Below are 20068 nucleotides of genomic sequence, written 5' to 3'. Positions count from 1 at the left end.
AAATCAACAAAATTAAAACTAAAAATTCAATAGACAAAATCAATGAAACTAAAAGTTGGTTCTTTGAGAATATCAATAAAATTGATAAACGTCTAGAAAATCTATCAAGAATAAAATGAGAGAGAACATACATTATCTGTATCAGGAATAAGAGAGCTGATATAACCTCAAGATCTACAGACATTCAAAGAATAATAGGGGTTATTGTCAAATTTATGTCAATAAATTTGACAGCATAGATTAAATAGATATTATCAAATTTATGTCAATAAATTTGACAGCACAGATTAAATAGAAAATTTTCCTAAAAGATACAACCTACTCTAAAGCTATTTCAGATTGACATATACAAACTGCTATATTTAAAACAGATAACCAACAAGGACCTACTGTACAGCACAGGGAACTCTGCTCAATATACTATAACAACCTAAATGGGAAAAGAACTAGAAAAAGAATAGATACATGTATAAGTATACCTGAATCACTCTGCTGTACACCTGAAACCAACACAACATTGTTAATCAACTATACTCCAATATAAAAAAAACTATATTTCAATAAACATTTTTAAAAAAGACTTTCTCAGGAATAAAAGTCAGTAAAACGTTCAGAAATCAATCCATGTAACTCACCATATTTATAGATATAAAGCAAAAACAAAGCAAAAACAAATGATAATTTCAATAGATGCAGAAAATTCATCTATGTACGTCAAGAACTCATCATATTTTACTGTCTAAATATATGCTCTTTATTGTGTGTCAGTTATACATCAACAAACTATAAGAAATGAAGTGCAGAGAACAATTCTGAACTCCAATAAAGAAAAAGACCAAACTACATTTTTTTTTCTACTTAAGAGCAAATGCAAGGATTATATGGTTGGTTGGAAAAAGGCACACAACTTTTTAATCGATTAGGCAGAACTCACTAAACCTGTAGGATCTCAAAGGCTCATCCAATGTTGCCCACTCCTGACACAGCAGGTAATTCTGAACTCTCTGAAGGTGACGGTACTCTTTTAGTGAGCAGCTAGGACACCACCGTCTTTTCTGGTGAGTAATTCAAAACTTTTCTTTAATGGAAACCTAGCTTCTTTGTAAAAATAAAACCAACTCACGCACCAAGAAAAATGGAAGGAAACTGCCTCGGCTTACCTGTTTTTGTTAGAGGGTGGCTGACTAGCTGTCGAATTACGCTGTTTTCCGACGACCTCAAAAGTAGCACAATATCAGTTGGGAGGGTGTCTCTGTTTTTAGCTAAGAACCCACTTGCGTTATAGATGACCTGTTGATAAAGCATGGTATCATCATTGTCACAGTCAATGTCATCACCCTCATCCTCATCAGCAGCATCATTATCATCACCAATAGGTATTTATTGAGAGCTTTACTTAGCGCTAAGTGACAGGTACACAAGGATTTACAAAGGTAGTCCCTTACAACTCGGTTGGAAAAGTGAACCTCTCCAGGCTTACATTATATCTTTTCAGAGAAAAATCTGTGTCATAATGATTGTATTTGGGTTGAAATAATCAAAGAGGTTTGCTTCCTCCCATTTATTATATCATGTTGGCAATGTTGTGGGTCTCCCTTCTCTGTTTGGAGGGTTGGGGCCCCCAAGGTGTTCTCATTTCTGTGATAACTGGTTCACCTGCAGTGAAAAGGCTTTTTATAGATTTAATCTCAGGAGTAGTGTGGTCTAAATACACTGTGGGTGTGTGTGTTTCTGGCACTTCTAAATAATTTTAAGATTTTTAAAGATCAATGCAACCCAAAGATTTTTGTAGGATGGTCCAATGTGGCTGTTGTTATGGACTGAATTGTGTCCCTCCAAAATTAATATGTGGAAAATCTAATCCCCAATGTGACTGTATTTTGGAAACAAGGTCTTTAAGGAGGTAATGAAGGTTAAATGAAGTTTACTGTAAGAGTGAGGCTCTAATCCCACAGGACTAGTGTTCTTGTAAGAAGAGGAAGATACACCAGAGATCTCTTTCTCCCCCTCCTACGTACACAGAGAAAAGGCCATATGAAGGCACTGGGAGGAGGCAGCTATCTGCAAGCCAGAAAATAGACCTCACCAGATGTGCTGGCACCTTGATCTTGGCCTTCTAGCCTCCAGAACTGTGAGGAAATAAATTTCCATTGTTTAAGACACTCAGCCTGTGGTATTTTTGTTATGGCAGCCCAAAAGACTAATACAGTTGTTAAAAATAACTGGCTAGGGTTTCCCTAGTGGTGCAGTGGTTGAGAATCCTCCTGCCAATGCAGGGGACACGGGTTCGAGACCTGGTCCAGGAAGATCCCACATGCCGCGGAGCAACTAAGCCCATGCGCCACAACTACCGAGCCCGCGTGCCACAACTACTGAAGCCTGTGTGCCTAGAGCCTGTGCTCCACAACAAGAGAAGCCACCGCAGTGAGAAGCCCGCACATCGCAACAAAGAGTAGTCGCCACTCGCCGCAACTAGAGAAGCCCGCGCGCGGCAACGAAGACCCAGTGCAGCCAAAAATAAATAAATTAATCTTAAAAGAACTGGATAAAATGATCATAGGAAATTCTTAACGAATATTTTAAAGTAGGCTTATTTGGAAAATCACATGCTGAAAATCATGAGAAAGGTTATAACTGTGATATTTAAGGTAGATTTTGTTTTCAATGACTAAAGTCTGGACTACTGACTGACACAGAAGTTCTACTAGACTAGAACGCTCAGGGTTCTGTGGTATTTTATTTTGTTTGTATATGTCTATGAATTCCTTCTTGATTTGAATATCTTCTTAGTCCTCCAATATTTATAACATCATTGTGAGGGAAAGACCTGTTATTCTCTACAGAAGGGAAAGAAACTGTCTCCTGGGTTTCTTTCCATATGTAGGATGGCATATCTGAGGTATGCTCTGGTGTAGGAAGTGTATCCACCAATGCATAAACACTGCTTCCTCTGACTGCATGACAGTCCATCAGTTAATTCTAATTAATCAGCTCAGGGATCTGGCCGTACCTCCAGCCTGGTACCTTCTCTTGTTGGGAAGGAGGAAAGACAAAGGCTGCCATGGACAGAGAAGCAACTCAAGTCTGAAGAAGGCAGTTTATACAAAAGGTTCTCAGCTATCATTAAAAGAAGAAAAAAATAGGTACCCATTGGCAGCCAACCACATGCCAAGCCACACCTCAGGATCAGAAAGATGTACTCTTTATATCATTACAGCCATCTATAAATATTTTGGGCCATAATTTTCGTGGCCTTATTATTCAATGAAAGACTAAAGAGAAACTCAGTTATAATGTTTCAGAGTTCTTACCTTTCCTGCATAATGGTGAATTCCAAAACTAACTTCCATTCTTTTAGGCCTCCAGAAGTACTGTGATTTCAGATTACCTTCAAATTTTTCTGTAGAAAAAAATTTAACTCCAATATCAAGCATGTAGGAGGGCCTCAAAAAATACCGATTGAGGGCTTCCCTGGTGGCGCAGTGGTTGAGAGTCCGCCTGCCGATGCAGGGGACATGGGTTCGTGCCCCAGTCTGGGAGGATCCCACATGCTGTGGAGCGGCTGGGCCCGTGAGCCATGGCCACTGAGCCTGCGCATCCGGAGCCTGTGCTCCGCAACGGGAGAGGCCACAACAGTGAGAGGTCCACGTACCGCAAAAAAAAAAAAAAAAAAAACAAAAAACCAACTGACAGAATCATCTCTTTCACCATAAAATGGAAAATGTGCAGTGAATAAACACAGAAAATTTTATATAGTTATTACAAGCAGATTTGTAATATAATTATAAATGGTAAGGCAAAACTTGAGATCATGAATTTTACCATTCCAATATGATTTAGGTCAGCAGGTCTCAAACCTTAGCAAGCAGCAGAATCACCTGGAGGGTTTGTTAAAATAGACTGCTGGGTCCCACCCCCAGAGTTTCTGACTCAACAGGTCTGGAGTGGGATCCAAAAATTAACATTTCTAGCAAGTTCCCAGGGGATACTGATGTTCCTGGCCTGGGGACCCCATTTTAAGAACCACTGGTACAGAGGGAGGAAACTAAGTACTTGAGATTGTCCAGAGAGCTTTGAAACACAGCTGGATGTGAAGCCATGAGCCTAGAAATTTGGTATTTTGGTTCTCTTTTTTATAAGAAGAGCTATAGGTTGTTACTGATTACATAGGAAACACAATAGGATCATACAGGCATGTCTACAACAGTTTTACCAGCACAAGTTCTCTGTTATTTCATGTCCTAGAAGGTACATTTTAACATCAAAATCAAGGGACTAGTATGAAATGATTTCCCCACCACGTTGGGGTTATTTTCTTTTCCATCTAGTATCGTCCAACTAGAGGAGAGAATAGGCAATCAGTGAGTCAGATAAATGACGAGAACATCACAGATGAATTTATTTCCTCCCTGTTAGGTATCTCATTTCCAATTCTGGAGCTGTCCTTTTGCCCTGTCCTCCAATTTCTAGTTTTGGGCTGGATAATTACTAAGGTCATTTCTAACATAAAATCCTATGATTGGGGCTCTACCATAATATAAGGAGAAGTCCAATACTGAAACTTGTTTAATTCATCACTAAATATTTCACCCTATTATAAACATTCACTGGTCTAGGTATTAGATCCAAAGCCTCTTCCCCAAAGTTAGATACGCAGGCTTTGTCACAGCAATACTCTACTAGATATTTAAAAACATTTTTTTAAGTCATTCATAACTACATGACCGTATTACATGAAAACTATGTAGACATACTGAATTTAAAACTCACCTACAAGAGTCTGGTCGGTGGCCTTGGGAAATCTACACTCTTCATCGAGGAGGGACAGTAAACCCATTGGCTTCTGCAGGAACATATCTAGGAGGGGCCGGTTATCTTCGTATTCAATAACTCTAGCATCCACATCTTCATTTATGTATTCATTCTGTAACGGAACATGAGATGTATAGAAACACTTAAAATTTTGTGAACAATATGTAACTTGGCAGCAACTACCTAAAATTCTACTTTACACACATGATAAAAAATTACTCCCTACGACCTTGCCCTTAAGCTGAGGGTATCATTTTATTTCTCTCTCCCCAGAAGTGCCAGTTCATTAAAGTTAGCACTGATGATACTCAGGGTAGTAATAAAAAGTTTCTAGCTTCTATACTAGAATTACAGGCATCTCAAGTTTTCCAGATGCAGGAGACTATGTTGTTAATGAGCAGTAATAAAATCATGTTCCAGAATTGATAGAATATTAATTAGGTATATCTTAGGGTTACACTTCCCCCAATTTAAGCCTTTTATCTAAATTCAGAAATGCTGGATCTCTCAAGAACATAGTTTTTCAGTCATGATGACATTTACATTGTTTGGGGTGAATGGCTGTGGGTCACAGGAACAACCAATGGCTGGAGAACCAAGAACACGTAGGTTCCCATCTGGGCTCTGCCACTTGACGAGCCATATATTCCTTTGGAATTTTCTTACTCTTTAAACTTCTGTTTTTTTATCTACTAAACAGAAGTAACAATCTCCATCTAACAAAGTAATAATATCTGGTAATCACTAGTAATCATTTGTGGTGGAGTATGATATAAAATGCATAAAATAAAAACAATAATTACTGTAAGATGTTGGTACCAGCACAACATAGATACTGATGATCTATTTTACAAAAAGGACAAGAAGAATTGTGCTGTAGCTTTGCTTCTATGACTTTTGCCTTCATACTGGGTCCCCCTCACCCCCAGTGCTGCAATGTGTAAAAGACAGGACATAGACGACCTCTGAACTCGGACTTGTAATGATGCTTACATGGAGGGTTCCCCCCACTTTCTCAGGTGATAAAGCAACTATCACTGGGGAAGTGTATCAAATAATTACTGACTGGGGAAGAATGCCCTGCACCATTCACAAACGAAAGTTACAGGCTACTTTCATTACCATTTTAATATATTCTTTAATTCATCAAATATTTTCATTGAACACCTTATAATAAGGCACTGTGATGGGTGATAAAAAGATGTTTAAAACAAACTCTCTGTCCTCAGTGAATTTAAGATAAAATTTGAGTGATTAGCTTTGTAAATACATACCCAAAATGCAAGGTAACATGGGATAGATAAATGCTAGGTACGATGTACTACAGGAGTTCAGAGAAAGAGAATTTATTTCTGGGATCTTCATGGATGAATTTAGCCAACGGCAGGTGGGGCATTTCATAAGCCAAAGTTTTAATCTCTGCTTTTGGGGCCTTATAAAATTGAAATCACAGTCAAGAGTGTCACCAGGAAAAAAAGTAAATGTATATTTTTAAATAAAACAAAATCTAATATGTAAAAATGAGGCAGAACCCACTGGTCTAAAAGTTAGATCACCTGAAAGACATTCAGTTTACCCAGTACAAAAAATGGAAACAATGTTTGAAGTTTCACAGCTTTTTCACTTGAAGGTAACCTTGGGAGATGTACACAGACCTAGAATTACGTGACTGTCAGACACATTATGCTGACAGCATATTATAGCTTAAATGGCAACTGCAAAGTTCAAAAGAGGTTTTGTATATTTTCTGTGGAAAGCGTTCAAGGTTATGGTCTAAATCAATGCATTTGTCACTTCTATTTGCCTGTGTCAAAATCCGCTGAGTGCTGCGGTGGCAGGTCATACAGAGCAGAGTAACTTGGAAAACAATGGGCTTAGACCTTTAAGATACTTGTTAGTATCTCCAGGCAAACCAATGGAGAAAAAATGCTGTCACTCAGGATTCACAAAGCACTCGCTTTTAGTAAAGTTATCACGCCTAAAACAACATATTATGTATTTTTATGGCCGTAATGATTTCGAAATGTTCAGTTGTTTTTAAGTATATGTGGACAAATGTAGCTCATGTAACTACTCAGAAAGTCCTCTATGTCCTGTACATTAAACAAATACATTTAAAGCAGATGAGTAGAGCTGTTAACTACAGTAAAGCTGAGCTGTTTAACATATATAATCCCTACTCTGTGGAGAGGCCCCCAATTCCCTTTGGAAAAAGGGATCATTTTAAGCATACATCAAGGAGAAAGGAAGTGAGAAGCCGTGGGTGTTAGAAAACCTCATGCCTGAAACAAGATCTCCTTGCTCTGCATTGAACTTTGAGTGTGAGGCGTGGAAGGACATAGCAGTAAGAGAGCCTATGGAAGATGCATCCGCAGCTACGGCCTCAACAACAAGCTTAAATACTTTGGGCCAGGAGGGATTTGAGATTACTACCTTGAGTCCTCAGACTCACACAGCAGCGTGGGAGGGTGGCCACCATAAACTGATAGGGCTGCAAGCTTCCACATGCTCCTAAGGCAGGTGAAAATGCAAGCGTGGACTGCTCAGCATGGATCACCAACACAGTAAAGGCTCCACGCGTATCACTCAGGTCTCACCCCCTCAGAGAGCCCCTTCCCCATCTCCTGGTCTGACCCAGCAATACCCATTCCTCCACTGGTCACTCTCTATCCCTGCCCTGTCCCAGCCATCATGCTTTAAATTATTTCACAGTATTTCTAGCATTTTCACTTATCCTCCCTCTCTCTCATTAGAATGAAAACTCCATGAGGACAGAACTTTTATTCCCCTCTGTACCCTTTTCCTCTGTCTCTAGGGAGACTTGGGTGTGTTAAATAAATTACAAATGAATGAATGGAGCTCTGAGTGACTTTCCTGGGAAATTATCTTCTTTCTCCTCCCCCAGCTTTATTGAAATAGAATCGACACAGAACACTGTGTAAGTTTTAGGTGTACAATGTCTTGATTTGATACACTTATATACTGAAAAATGATGACCATCACAGAGTTAGCTAACAACTCCATCCCATCACATAATTACCTTTTTTTTTTTTTTTTTTTTGGTGAGAACATTTAAGATCTATTCTCTTAGGAACTTTCAAGTATACACAGTATATAGGCAGCCTAGCAGACTGCATCATCATGTAAAGGATAAACAGGTCTTACCTATCCCCCCAAAGCACCACGTTATCATTTTACTGTTGGAGAATATGTTTTTACTACCATCTGGTAGTTTGGGCTAAGTCTGAAGTTTCAAAAAGAGCTTCCCGAAATCAAGGTTTCAATCAAGGAGTTTGGCTTACATGGTATTTTCTTTCATGCAAGATGGGTATATGCAGTAACAGGGCACACTGAAGTCTTACACTGAACTTGCACCTGGGAAATGAAGTCATATCCTTCTCATGTAGGTAAGTCCATTACCTGACACTGCTCCACAGTTTTAGGTATTTTAGAATCTGGAAGTATTTTAACAGTTGGTTTAGAGGATCCTCAATATTTATTCTCTGTGTTTGCTGTTTCAAGTCATAAATCACTATCTCTTATTTTTATAAGTTTAGTCCACTTTTTAATGATTCTCTGCTTCAAGTCATGGGAGAAGAATGAATGGGATTTATATCAGATGGTATTTGCAGTTCGCCTAGGTTTGTGGCACCGTCTCTGTGTAGATCGTTGCAGACAATGCTACATAGTGAAATTCCTTGAACATTTGTGGAGCACCTGCCATGTGTATATTTAGGGGCAGGTGGGACTGGGGAAGGTAGAAAGAAAGATGAAAAAGGTAGAGTTCCTGCCCTTTAGAGCATAGCAAGAATGCTCTCTGCCTTTCCATTCCAACCTTTAAGTTACATCCTAGGATTTCTTTGCTTTTGCTATATTCTCTTTTTCAGTTGTTCCATCTCCTAGGTCTATATCCTTCCTGTTAGGTGGTCTCTAAGCTCTCCGGCTGTCACAGTCTCTGTCACCACTGCCACCTGCCTCAGTGTTACTGTTCTCTCCAGTCTCCTTCCTTCCAGACTTACGTTGATTCTCCTTGGCCTTTCATGTGAAAATACTGTCTCTCTCTCTTTTTCCTCCCCTCCTTCCCCTCTCCCTTCTTCCTTCTTTCTTTCTTCAACTAGATGGAGCATGTTTTCTTCTGTACAAGAGAATACTTTGTAAGTTCCTTGTTTCTTCTGAACTTCGCTTATTTGTTTGTTCGTGAGAATATCCTGGATGGGTATCAGAAGACCCAGATTCCGGCCCTGGCTTTGTCTAACCAGCCTGGAACGTTGGGCAAGTCACAGGGAGTCATTTGTATCTATGAAATATAAATGATCTATTTAGGTTTCTTCTGGTTCTAACATTTCAGAATGCCAAAACTGCCTGACTGTGTTGTGAAACTTAATGAATAAATGAATAAACGTTCTGTTGACAGAACATTTACAAGGGGGAAGAAGCCACATACACATTTATTCCCTGAAGCCTGTCTTTTAGTAAAAGAATTCCTACTCACCAACTTCTCATATGAGTGTACACACTCATGAAAATACTGCCCGCGTGGAAAGAAACCATTGAGAAGTTACTCACTCTAAGAGAAAGGCTTTATAGGTTGAAAATCTAGGATTTAGGGTGTTATCAGTACTCGAGGTGCACTGAGTATGTTTATTATAGTGAAAAAAGAAATTTTGCCACTCTTTATCTTGGAATAATTTCAAACTAACAGAAAAGGGGCAAGAACAGCACAAAGAATTCCCATGTACCCTTTACCCAAGTTCCCTGATCCCTAGCATTTTACTGCATTTGCTTTATCATTTGCTCTCTTTCTATATATACATATTATTTTTAGTAATAACATTTTACTGAAGTAGCTAAGTATTAAAAAAAAACTAAAAATGAAGAAAGCACAGTGGTAAATATGCATGCTGTAAAAATCTAAACTCTTGATGTTAAGTAAAATTTATGATTGGAAATCTATTTCTTTTGGTATTTTCTATTCAAAGCTGATATCAATGGTCTCGTTCATTTTTACGTTAATAGCAAGCCAAAGAGAATGTTGATCATCATTCATTTGAAATGACATAGGTCACTAATTCAGAATTTGACAAGTAAACTAATGAGAAAGTATTTTGCATAATTCCTAATAAAATATACATGCTATATTTTACATATATTTAAGAACTTTGGAGAAAGGAGATTTAAATGATGCTCTCTAGAAGAGCTTCCTTTTTCAGAAAAAGAGATATATACATTTTGAGATGAAAAGTTTCATCTAGTCACTTTTTGTATGTGGTACCTAACCTTGAAAAGTCTTTAAAAGCCATGAAGGATTTTACAAATTTATATTCTATTGACAGGTATTGGTTTAGGATCAGGAGGAAGTTCAGTTAGGAATTCAGATGACATGTAGTTTTCTATACGCCGGGATCTCTTTCACCTTAAACTATTTTTGCTTTACTGTCATGTCTATGTCTTTACCAAAAAATTTTATTTCAGTTTGTCAATGCTATGTTCTAATCTTACATGTAGAAAACTATAGTAACTGTATACAGACTGATGCTCCTATAGTAACTGTATACGGATCGATGCTCCTATAGTAACCATATATGGATCGATGCTCCTACAGTAACCGTATACGGATCGATGCTCCTATAGTAACCGTATACGGATCGATGCTCCTACAGTAACCGTATACGATTGATGCTCCTACAGTAACCGTATACGGATCGATGCTCCTACAGTAACCGTATATGGATCGATGCTCCTACAGTAACCGTATACGGATCGATGCTCCTATAGTAACCGTACACGGATCGATGCTCCTATAGTAACCGTACACGGATCGATGCTCCTATAGTAACCGTACACGGATCGATGCTCCTATAGTAACCGTACACGGATCGATGCTCCTATAGTAACCGTATACGGATCGATGCTCCTATAGTAACCGTATACGGATCGATGCTCCTATAGTAACCGTATACGGATCGATGCTCCTACAGTAACCGTATACGGATCGATGCTCCTACAGTAACCGTATACGGATTGATGCTCCTATAGTAACCGTATACGGATTGATGCTCCTATAGTAACCGTATACGATTGATGCTCCTATAGTAACCGTATACGGATTGATGCTCCTATAGTAACTGTATACAGATTGACGCTCCTCACTGTATATTTCACTCAAAATTATTTTTAATCATAATTAAAAGATTTTTAAAAATATTATCAAATTGTCAAAATAAGTACCACAAATCCTCACATCACATTCAGGGTGTTGGCCAACTTCACTGATAGAAAAGAAGCAGACTGAGTGCAGCATGGGTGTTGAGGGAGGGACGGGGAGGACCCAGGAGCCCAGGAGGCTGCCTGCGGGAGCCAGAGAGGGAGGGTGGCCCGCTCACAGCCAGGAGATGCTGCAGGGATGTGCCACGTGTATCTACTCATTTGGGTACCAGCTTTCATGCTCACTTAGTAGGTGAGAAGTTTAAGGAATATTTGTGTGTGATCTCAAACAGTAGCCTAAAACTTGGCCAAGCATTTATAAAGGAAGATTTATTGCATACCAAGGGTTTCTTAAATGTACAGCTGTCTTAATGCTTAAGGAAAATGCCTGTAAAATTGCCTTTATCCCTTGGAGAGCTCACATAAGACAAATGCCACCACCATCACACACATATGGCGTGTGCAATAGGGAAGAGAGCTGGATATGAGACAAAAATTCACACTTTGCAAGCAAAACAATTTGAAGACATTTATAAGGGGTTTGTTTCGAATTACCCACATATTTTTTTACCAGATGACTGATTCTTTTTACTTTATGATGATAAAAAACGTTGCAAGGATAGATACTATGTAATTGAACGAATCTTTGTTCTTTGTAATTGCCACAAATTATGTGTTGGAGCCCACATTCAAATCCTCAAAAGCTTTAAACTTTAGGATATGAACAGCTGGAGATAAAATTCATACACATCAGTTTCTGTGAGAAGCCAGAGCCATAATTGCAGTTATTGTTTCCATTTCGTGCTGTAAATAGCTTCCTGCTTATAAGATGACTTCTGACTTTTAATTTTAAACCCATGAGTGCATATATAAATTATATATGTATATACATGTATGCCTATATTTCAGCAAAACAAATATTAATAGCTCATTTTAAAAACAAACTTTAGGGACTTCCCTGGTGGTGCAGTGGTTAAGAATCCACCTGCCAATGCAGGGGACACGGGTTCAAGCCCTGGTCTGGGAAGATCCCACATGCTGCGGAGCAACTAAGCCCGTGCACCACAACTACTGAGCCTGTGCTCTAGAGCCCACAAGCCACAACTACTGAGCCTGTGTGCCACAACTACTGAAGCCTGTGCGCCTAGAGCTGGTGCTCTGCAACAAGAGAAGACACCACAATGAAAAGTCTGCACGCCACAACTAGAAAAATGCCCTCGCGCAGCAATGAAGACCCAATACAGCCAAAAAAAAAAAAAAAAAAAAAAAACAACCCAAAAAACTTTAGCTCAGTTAACAGTCAGAAAAATGTGCTGCACTAATGGATCAGAAAGCTTATCCTAGGTATAGATGGGCATATGAGGAAGTAGAGTGAATCTTCAGGATTCTAGAGCAGTGCTTTGTAGTATCATACATGTGTTCTGGGCCTAAAGAACAATGGCATTTATTCCAATTCAAACTCATGCCCAGGGGGACTAATCCATCGTTTGTGTTCATTGAGCTCCCTTTTATATGAAAGAAAACCAGAAAATAAGCAAAAACAGACCCAATAAAAGCAAAGTCTTGGCTACAAATTACCATGGAGATTCAGTGTGAGGGCTATTTCGAAAAGATGCCTCCCTTATTAGAAATGCGATGGCTTGTTTGCTGCTCTTTGAGCTGCTAATTAAAAGTTTTTTGAAAAATATGGAAGTAAACAATGTGCATAAAATAATGCTCTACAAATCAAACAGGGAAGGCTGAAATAGGAATCCTCTATTTGTGGAATTAATAAAGTTGACAGAAAAGTATACACTTTTCAGTTGCAACTTATTTAGCAGAGTTTGATTGAGTCTTGAATTTTAAAAGATTACAGCCATATTCCTCATCACCTATTTGCAGGGGAGGGGACCTAGATTATTATCTAACTTTCAAACTACTGTTTTCAGACATAAATTGTTCCTTTAAATTTTATTAAAGTCAAATGGTTCTAGTGCTGTAAAAGTATGGAAGCTTCCAATGTTATATTCAAATATTAGCTTCAAATGAAATATCAAACCAGACAATTTTCAGGAGCTATATATTATACACATTAGAAAAACAATACTACTCTAGACCTACTGTCTTAGACATTCTAAATATCTAGATAGTAAGGAGAAAAAAGATACAAGTTCTGGATGCTCTTGGTTGTGGGTTGAGATTACGAGGAGTATAATTTATGTCCATAGAAATGTAGGTTTTGAGAAGAAAAGAGGCATAGCTGCCAGTGAGTTAAAAATGAGGTTCCCAGGGACTTCCCTGGTGGCCCAGTGGAAAAGGCTCCGCACTCCCAATGCAGGGGGCCCGCGTTCGATCCCTGGTCAGGGAACTAGATCATGCATGCTGCAACTAAGAATTTACATGCCACAACTAAGGAGCCTACATGCCGCAACTAAGACCGCGTGCAACCAAATAAATAAATAATTTTTTTTTTTAAATGAGGTTCCCAGACTTAGGAATATGTTTCAAAAGGCATACAAATGGTTAGTTGGAGGCAACCATTCTGAGAAACAAAACTATCCACTCAACAAACTATGGATTAGGTCACTGTCATAAAGTCTTTCACTAGACATGTTTTTTTGTTTGTTTGTTTTTGTTTTTTTTGCTGTACGTGGGCCTCTCACTGTTGTGGCCTCTCCCATTGCGGAGCACAGGCTCCGGACGCGCAGGCTCAGCGGCCATGGCTCACGGGCCCAGCCACTCCGCGGCATGTGGGATCTTCCCAGACCGGGGCACGAACCCGTGTCCCCTGCATCAGCAGGCGGAGTCTCAACCACTGCGCCACCAGGGAAGCCCACTAAACATGTTTTACTGTAGTCTACTGATTATTGTTTTAATAGAAAGAAATAGGAAAATGATATTCAAAATACCTTCATAACCAACTTTACTGTACATCACATGCAAACAGAACTGGGGCAAAAACAGGAAACACCTTTAGCCAAACTTTATGTCCCAATGTTGTAGGACTGACGATAAAGATAATATTTGTTGATTAAAGCAGAACCAGAAGTGGTTTCATCTGTGTAGATGCTACCCAAGGCTTGTGTCTTGCTCAGATTGGATAGATCATTTGTATGTCCATGAAACTGAGAACATTACGTCTTCCTGATAAGCAATAACAGCTTTACTAAGCAAAGGAGCTCTTAGGTCAAACCTATGATTACATTTGACCAGAAGAAGTGTGACCATGATTTTAATTAATGATTTGGCTTAAGTAGCTGTTTCTTATGTATAGAAATTGGTGTAAATGTGCTCTCTTTATCTGTGGTAGCTAATACATACAGCTACATAAGCATTTCTCAGTTACAATTTTTGCTTTCACACATAAATGACAGAGTGAAAGAAAAAGAAATCCAAACAGGTGCACACACACGTTAAAACCAACAGAATCTCTGACTACTCCTGTGTCCACCAGATCACAGATTCACTGACCTGATCACTCAGTTGCCAATGCTTGGTCCGTAAGATTATGAAGTAGGGATGCTTGGGTCGTTACCCTAGGAAGGCAATTGAAAGGACTGGGAGTGGCCTTAATTCCTCAAAGTGCTTTGCATAATCTTGGATCCTAGTTACATTTTTAATTTGTTGGGGCAATTTTGACTCGGTTTTGTCTTGAAAGCCTCTCAAGGGTATTTTTAAAGGAGCCATATCAGAGTAGTTTCATTTGCAGCAAGCCCAAAGACAAAACAATTAAGAGCGTTAGGATGATGAATGAAGTTCAAGGCTATCAATCAAAGTGAACTGTAAACTACAATTTTATAAAAAAGTGAAAAGCGAATAATTATTGAAAGATATGTACACGGGTTTAAAGGGTAGTTCCAATAAAATCAGGTTCTAACCTCAACCCCCCAAAGAGAAGAATAATAGAAGTCTGCTAACACAAGTTGTTAATTAATTAATCAGATGGGGAAATACACAAAGCCACACCTGGTCCCATGAAGCAAGTAATCCTAATAGATCCCTATCAAAAAGTCCAAACCAAAAAATATTTACTTATTTCAATTTCTGGTTAGAATGGATTCTGTGAACACTGTGAGTCATTAAAGCAAGATGACATTGATTAATAAATATTTATTGAGCATTTGCTATATGTCAGGCTCTGAAGATACAAAAAGAATTAATACACAATCCCACAGTCCTTGACCTCAAGGAGTCTTCAGCCTAGTGAGAGAGAGCAAAAATGGAAACTAAATACTGTGATGTCAAATGTTTTTACTGGACCATAGGGGAGGGAGGAGTAAGAATAAGTCTCACTGATTTTTTGGATTTCAGAAATGAGAAATGAAATGTAACATAACATCTTTGGCTTGAGTAAGCTGGTGGACAGAGATGCCATTCTCTAAGAAAGAATATAAGTGGGAGGGAAAGATGATGGGTTCAATTCTGGATAAAGTTCTGGAAGTTGTCCTAATCAGGGGAGGTTTAGAGAGAGGCATGGGCTGGAGGTGAGGACTGAAGCATCCCTAGCATTTAGGGAGTAGTTGAAATATTGGAAACAGATTCTTTCCTAGTGAATATAAGAAGAGGTCAAAAATAGAACCCATTGGGAGCTAGCATTTAGGGCAGTAATTGGCTGCACATTGGAATAGACTGGGAACCTTTGAAAAACAGTGATAGCTAGGTCTCATTCGACGATATCTGACTTAATGGGTGTGGGATAGGATCTGAGCACTGGGATTTTACCCAAGTGATTCACATATGTAGCCAGGGTTAAGAACCACGGATTTATGGGCTGGTGCAGGAAGAGTAAAGGAGGAACCCATCAGAGAGCAAGAGAAACAGAAAGCGTGTTAGGGATGACAAAAGAGGGATTTTCCAGAAACAGGAATCTGTCAACAGGGTTGACAATAGTAATGTGGAGACTAAAGTGTTTCTGATACTAATGAGTGATGAGATTAAGAAGGGCCCTTCCAGTAGCCAGATACTACGGACTCAATGTACCCAGGCGGGGAAGAAATCAATACATTACAGTGAAGGTTGAATATGTTTTCAAGGAGCCTGGCTATGAAGGGAAGGGGGAGGGCCATGGCTGCAGACATAGCAGGCTGGAGAAGGGCTCTGTTTTTAAAGACTTTAAAGGATTTCATCATATAACTAGGCCAAAGGATGGCGCTACTGGAGAGGAGTGGAGAAGGAGTAGAGGGAGAGGGTGAGAGAATGAGTATGTGATGAACAAGAATCTGGGGTAGATGAGAGCTGTGCAAACACAGATAAAATTTTAAATTTATGTCCCTTTTTTGACCTAAGAAATGTCACAATCCAAACATTTTTTATGCAACCACTGTTTTCAAGATGCGATCTCAAAGTAAATTTGTAATAAGGCTAAATATTTTGAAGCAAAAGAGGTTCATGTACCTCTAATTTATCTCAAATTTAAACAAAAACCTCAGTTTTAATCAGTAAACACAAAACAATTTAATATTATTTAAAGGAGAAATAGCACACTAAATGATATAAAATACTATTTCTTTTAGACTTGATTAACTAAATAATTTTAACACTAACGTTTTGCCAAATGCAATGCAAGTGAGTTTCTGACTTTTGAAGCTGAATCATTATTACACATTGTACTGTGACAAAATTACCGTTTCATGGCATTTACATCAAATCCATTATCTTGCATTCTGCTGCCTAGCAACTGGAATTTTGAAGTTTAATGCATTTTAGATGGATATTTACATTTCAAACAGAATTTCAGCTATGCAGTCTACAGAAAGAGAAAGAGCTAGACACATCTGCTTACTTAAATTTCCAAAGGAAACTTCTTTGTTTGCAAGGACTCAGACGTGCTAAGTTTTGGAGAAGAGTACAGTGATTTTTGGTGGAGTACACTCAGCATCACGTATCAAGACACACTAAATGCATACCAGCTTTTGGGCTTGTTTTTGTTTTTATAATGAGCATGGAGAAAAGGAAATCTTTTTTTGGTCTTTATTAAATGTTTCAGGCTTTCAATCTATGATTTAGATCCTGCTTCATAGTACAATTCTCCACAGAACACACACACTGCATGCATCTATACTATATATAACAAAGCACCTCAACTTACCTGTTCCCAGGCGAACACATGTTGATTGAAATAAAACTGAATTTGTTCATTTGCAATGTTAATGCACAGCTGCTCAAAGGAATTTTTTTTGAAATTTTCAAAGCCAAATATATCCAGAATGCCAATGCTTAGCTCATCATCATTCCCACTGGAAGATTGAAGAGGCATTATTTTGAGTTCTTATTTATTTTCTTAGGAGGTAATTCAAAGCAGGGTATCTCAGAGTCACTTTTGTGATTTAGCTAAGAAACTACTACCAGGACATAGAGTGAAAATTTTTTCTTTTTTTTTTTTTTTAATTTTTTTAACATCTTTATTGGAGTATAATTGCTTTACAATGGTGTGTTATTTTCTGCTGTATAACAAAGTGAATCACCTATATATATACATATATCTCCATATTTCCTCCCTCTTGCGTCTCCCTCCCACCCTCCCTATCCCACCCCTCTAGGTGGTCACAAAGCACCAAGCTGATCTCCCTATGCTATGTGGTTGCTTCCCACTAGCTATCTATTTTACATTTGGTAGTGTATATATGTCCGTGCGAAAATTTTCTTAATTGAAAAAGCTTCCCTCCACAGAACATTAACTAGGTAGAATTCATTTTAATATGTAGACAGTATAATATTTTCCTTGTACTACAGAAACTACTCCTAGAGTCATGAATCACAGGGAAAACCTAGCCAGCGCTCAGAATATAGTATGAATGTGTTCAGTAAAAACCATACCAGAAAAGCAAAAATTCAGTGAAAGAGTATTTAGTCTCTCATTTTAGGACAATTAAAACATCCTGCTAAAGATATTTTACTTATTTTAAAGAACTGTTATTTGGTTTTTAATTATCCACTCATAATTTTTAATATGGGATGAACAGTAACCTGGAGAAAGATATAAATATATATTAATTTATATCATAATGAAATAATTTAAAATACAATTCAATACTATTTCACAATTCAATATTCCAGATGCAACTTTGCCCTGCTCCTCCACAATGGTTACCTCTGTTCACTAATTTTGAGGGAGAGAGACTTAAGAATGTTATTCCTCGATGTTCTTAACTCTCCTGGATAGTCTGAATGCTACTATGGTGTGGTGTGTATTTTAGTGGAAAAATAACAGTGACCTACACCCCTGAAATGTATATGAAATGGTCTTTTATGCTTAGTAAGCAAGTGTGAAAGAGGTGATCTTAAGGTAGGAATCCACCATATTTTTCACATACCAATTTCTAAAGATTATATAATTTACAGGAGAACAAAGCTTTGGATGTAAATGTAAGGATATATCTCGGCACAATCCCTGGTGTACAGAGAGCACTCAATGGTGGCTGCGATTTCAGATAAGGCGCTAGACAGGCTGGAGATTTAAGTTGCATTTTGCATCTGTTATGGTCAGGTAACACTACTGTTCACATCTTGTTCTATCACTTATTAGCTATCTACAGCATTTCTTAACCAAATTTCATTGAAGATCATATGTACCCCTGCTGGGTTATAATGAGAGTTAAACTATGAAAAGAAAGTTTTCCTTTGCCTTGAAAATTTAATTCAATCCCTCAAAACAAAGACAAAGGACTGCTGAATAGACATTCTCTGCAAGTAAAAAATGGTATATGCTTCACAGTACACCTTCTAATTAAAAGAACATATAAATTGACAGTAAGAAGTCACATTAAAAAATCACTTTCTATTATGTTTATTCATGTTGCTACAGTTTCTGTGTCCCAGCAGTTTTAAAGTTCTATAGCTACCTCATGCAATGAAGTGGCACCATTAGGAAATAAAGCAGAGCTTAAACTAGAAACAAAAGTTTAATAATTAAATGACACCAATTAGAAACATTTTCAAAGGGACTCACAGACAAATCAGTAAATTAGAAAACAGATTTACATCACCTGACGTTTGGGGAACAAGTTCTATAAAGTTTTTTTACCTGGGTGATGCGTTGTGCTTCAATAAGCTGTTAATGCAATTGACTATCCAACTAAACAGGCGTCCATATAAAGTTTTCGCTGTCGCATCCCTGACGTCAGTAGCTTTCTCTACAGTATTGGGTCGTATGATGGTTTCTCCTCTAGTGACCACGCAGTGGGAGGTGAGAGCTTCTTGTAGCTCATCTGCTTGAATGCAAAGCAAAGAAGCAGCTAAAAATAAATAAACATGTGTTGTTAGAAGATATGATGACAATGATGTCGTTTCCCAGAGAATGAAAATGTCTTAATTCACCTTCTTCAAATGACATGAAATAAACATGTGAAGGTTTTATAATATAAAAAGAATATCCTATTCAATAGGAGCCCTGTGTTTCTTCTAGATCATCTTTCTCCGCTTATCTCGACTGGTCAGCTATAGGCTGTTGTATAATACAGCACAACCCAAACTGAGCTGGCTGATAGAGTGACCTTCCACACAAACCAGCAGTTGTTTAGGTGATGCCAAACACAATTTCACTGAATTATGTTAAAATACTTAAAAACATAATGAACAGTTCTGCTATCATTTGGATGCCATTATTATAGACACATTTTCAAAACATGGAAATTAATTGTAAAGTTACCTAGACTTCAGGGATATACCCAAACAAATGCATTTTAAGTAACTTCTGCAAGATGGAAACAAACGAGCATAAAACGTCTTGACATTCATATACTTTTTAATCATACTACTATTTTTCAGTTATATATGTCAATGACTAAAGTTTGTTAAAACTTATTGCCCAAACAAATATTTAATATTTAATTAAATATCACAGGTAATTTTAACTCAGTGAACAAAACTCATTGTTGCATATAATAAACATCCTTAACCCAAACTATTACAGGACAGACAGGCTGACTTCTCAAATCAGTCGTTCTCCTTTTAAAATATTTTGAACATTTTAAATTTAGTTTTAGCACTTGGGACAAGATATTTCTTGGTTATGTTGCTAAAATTGTTGAACCTTATTTAAACAAAATATTTTTTCACAATGTAGAAGTAATAT

General features: G+C 38.0%; 1 protein-coding gene across 1 annotated transcript in view; it reads right to left on the bottom strand.

Annotated features, from left to right (window-relative positions):
• Positions 1 to 20068, bottom strand: part of MYO3A (myosin IIIA) — a gene marked incomplete at both ends in the record, with an annotated part of 171340 nt that overhangs the window by 53696 nt on the left and 97576 nt on the right. Inside the window, 5 exons of the mRNA XM_082648314.1 lie at positions 1161 to 1290; positions 3312 to 3400; positions 4771 to 4924; positions 17084 to 17231; positions 19019 to 19229. Of these exons, the coding sequence (XP_082504440.1) occupies positions 1161 to 1290; positions 3312 to 3400; positions 4771 to 4924; positions 17084 to 17231; positions 19019 to 19229 (732 nt within the window). The remainder of the gene's footprint in view (positions 1 to 1160; positions 1291 to 3311; positions 3401 to 4770; positions 4925 to 17083; positions 17232 to 19018; positions 19230 to 20068) is intronic.

The sequence above is a fragment of the Grampus griseus genome (assembly GCF_964374135.1).
Source record: "Grampus griseus genome assembly, chromosome: 2".
NCBI lineage: Eukaryota > Metazoa > Chordata > Mammalia > Artiodactyla > Delphinidae > Grampus > Grampus griseus.
Note: the sequence above shows the minus strand (reverse complement) of the source record. Positions and strands in the feature narration are given on the sequence as shown.